A 2871-nucleotide genomic window follows, 5' to 3' on the forward strand; every position below is an offset into this window, starting at 1 on the left:
TTAAACACTAGCCTTTTGTGTTTAATCTCAGTGCACAAATTGCACATTCTTCGAGTTCCGAGTCTAGACATCGAACATAGGACAAACTCTGTTTTGTTTTATTTTGAGTCTTTTATAATTATATTATTGTGGTTATCTAAATATTGTATGCAGGTCATCATGCCACCAAGATTCCTTCGTGGTAGAGGCAAAGGACCCGTGACAGGTCATGATCACGAAGCCGGGCCTTCGCACCGGCGTACTCCATCTATCACTATGAGCACAAGCCCGCAAGAGCCATGGAGGCTCTATGTCGAACCAGGAAGGCGATCTGTATCCCTTAGCTCTTCACCTTCTTACCAACACTCTTTTGGGCCCCATTCAGAAAACGAGCCCAACAACCAGCAGCCAGCTTTCATACCTTTACAGAGATCCAACTCTCATCATTCTTTTGGCGACCCAACACCCATTTTCCAAAGCCGATTTAACCCGGCTAACCTTCTGCCAGAACCCGTGGGTTTTAACCCACTTGGACCGGAAGACCACTTTTCAGGGGAAAACGACATGGATGAGGATACTGACCCCGTGGAACCTGCATCAGGAACGCCGAATCATCCCATTGAGATCTCAGATGGGTCATCATTCCATGGATCGCCATACCGCGGACCGGACAGTTTTATGGAGAAATTCAATCAGTATGATTGGTATCTCACCCCGTCTGAGCACTCGCATCACGAGCAGCAACAGATCCTTCGGTGGGTCATCAATTTGTGGCAGTCACGCCGCCGCCACCACCGCCAGTGGAGCAGCAGCCGCCTCCGGAGCCACCGAGGCGGAGAAGGTCAAATGCACGGATGTCCGTGCGAGGTGGAGTTCGGATTAGTACTCCCCAGCCATCAAGTGGCAGCCACTACCCGCCACTTCAGGAGGAAGAGGACCCGCAGATGGGTGGTCCAACAAGCCCTATACCAGATGTCAACTCAGTACCTGTGGTACCACCTTTTGGTTTCGATAACCCAATTTCTGCATATGCTGGGTCAGCGGCATACAAGCCCTTCGAGCAGCCGGCGCACACCCACTACAACTACAACTACAACTACGGTTATGCAGAGGTAGGTCCGTATCAGGTAGCTCGGGATTACAATGCCCTTCACCCTGAAGGACCATACGGAGGGCCATGGACTACTGGTTACCCGACTTATGGGTACCAGCATCAGCCACCTCCTCCACCGGTGTACCAGCCGCCACAACCACAGATAATTCCTCCAGAACGCCAGCAAGAAGTCCTTGAGAGACTAGACCGTTGTGAACGGGAAATTCAGACTGAGCGCAGACACAACAGAGGATTCTTCAAAGGACTATCAGATCTGATCAAGGGAAAGTCCAAAAGGAGGGACTATTGAAGATCCTTGTTATTTTTATTTAGTTATAATTCAGTCCCTGCGTGGACTTTTTGCTTCAGTATTCAGCTCCTGCGTGAGCTTGTTATTTTGTACTCTGCTCCTGCGTGAGCATGTTTGGTTAGTTAACCCCTGCGTGGGTTTGTTCTTGTTTCCCGCCCCTGCGTGGGCATTTTCATTTATTTTTAGTAGAAGTCCCGTTTGGGCAAGTGTTGTTCTGATTTAAAACAATTTGTGGGATGTTTTAATTAAGTTTTCATTTTATTGCATGCATAAAATATGAAGATAAATGAAATATTTAAAAGGATCTGCCATTATAATAATTGGTCAAATCTAAAGTGAACCAAGACCTAGCCTTATAGTTTATAAAACAAGGCCGAGATGGTAGTTCCATAATTAGGTTAAGATCCATAATTAACATCTCAATTTAGGACTATTCTGCGTTAATTATTAAAGAATCTTAGAGGTAAAACCTAGCCTTTGTGTTATTACAAACCTGGCCAAGATGGTATAACTCACATAATAGATTCCAATTATTAACATCTGTTAGTATGTTAATGATTTTGGCAAACTGTGAATCAGTGAAGTCACACAGGCCATCTCTCATAAAGGGTAAATTTTAAATTCCCTTAATTATTTAACCACTTCTTTGAAGTGAAGTGCCTGTGGGCAATAATTAAATGTCCTTCGTGACTAAGGACAGTGGTAGCTTATGACTCCCTGTTAATTGATGGTAGAGAACTATGATTCGACCTAAAACACCTAGATACTGTAAAATCTTGGTTATTAAATATCTTAACTGTCCTTGTGACTAGGCCTTATGTGCTAATAATAAGAGTATTATAGGATAATAACCACATCCTAATGTTTTAATAGATTAACCTAAAATGGCAATTTAAAACCTTGGTTAATAAAACATAAAATACTATAAGAGCCTTTAAGTGAAAACTTTGTCTATCAAATATATGTAGTGTTGAAGCTACATGGCCAGATTAGAAGAAGCCAATAGCCATCCGGTTGAGAACCGTGATGATGCAAAGTTCCTAGTGACTAGTGCCGAGTTAAAAGCTATTGTGAATGATGCGGTTGCGAAAGCCTTAGCGCGACAGTACAGCGAGTACAGTGAAACCCGCAGTAGAACTCTATCTACACCGCATGCTAAACCAAAGAATCATTCTGAGATTCGCAACAAACCGCCACCTACTCCTTCCAAACCTAAGAAAGATGAGGATCGTCATTCCTCAAATGAAAACAGTGTTCACCCCAAGAAGCTTGTGGTTGATGAAGCCCCACGTGCTAAGGGTTGCACGTATAAGTATTTCGTGTCATGTAAACCTCGAGAGTTTACTGGGGAGAAAGGGGCAGTTGATTGTATGACATGGCTTGATGAGATTGAGACAGTGGTAGACATCAGTGGATGTGCTGAGAAGGATATGGTTAAGTTTGCATCCCAGTCTTTCAAGGGTGAGGCTCTAGCCTGGTGGGGAGCATT

The 2871-nt window shown here is 44.1% G+C and overlaps 1 protein-coding gene across 1 annotated transcript; it reads left to right on the top strand.

The window, feature by feature from the left end:
* Nucleotides 1-833: 833 nt before the first annotated feature.
* LOC110931841 (phospholipid scramblase 1-like) lies at nucleotides 834-1382 on the top strand. Its single transcript, XM_022175214.1, has one exon. It carries the CDS (start codon nucleotides 834-836, stop codon nucleotides 1380-1382), a length of 549 nt encoding a protein of 182 aa, XP_022030906.1.
* The last annotated feature ends 1489 nt before the right edge of the window (nucleotides 1383-2871 follow it).

This window comes from Helianthus annuus, chromosome 3, assembly GCF_002127325.2.
Source record: "Helianthus annuus cultivar XRQ/B chromosome 3, HanXRQr2.0-SUNRISE, whole genome shotgun sequence".
In the NCBI taxonomy this organism is placed as follows: Eukaryota; Viridiplantae; Streptophyta; class Magnoliopsida; order Asterales; family Asteraceae; genus Helianthus; species Helianthus annuus.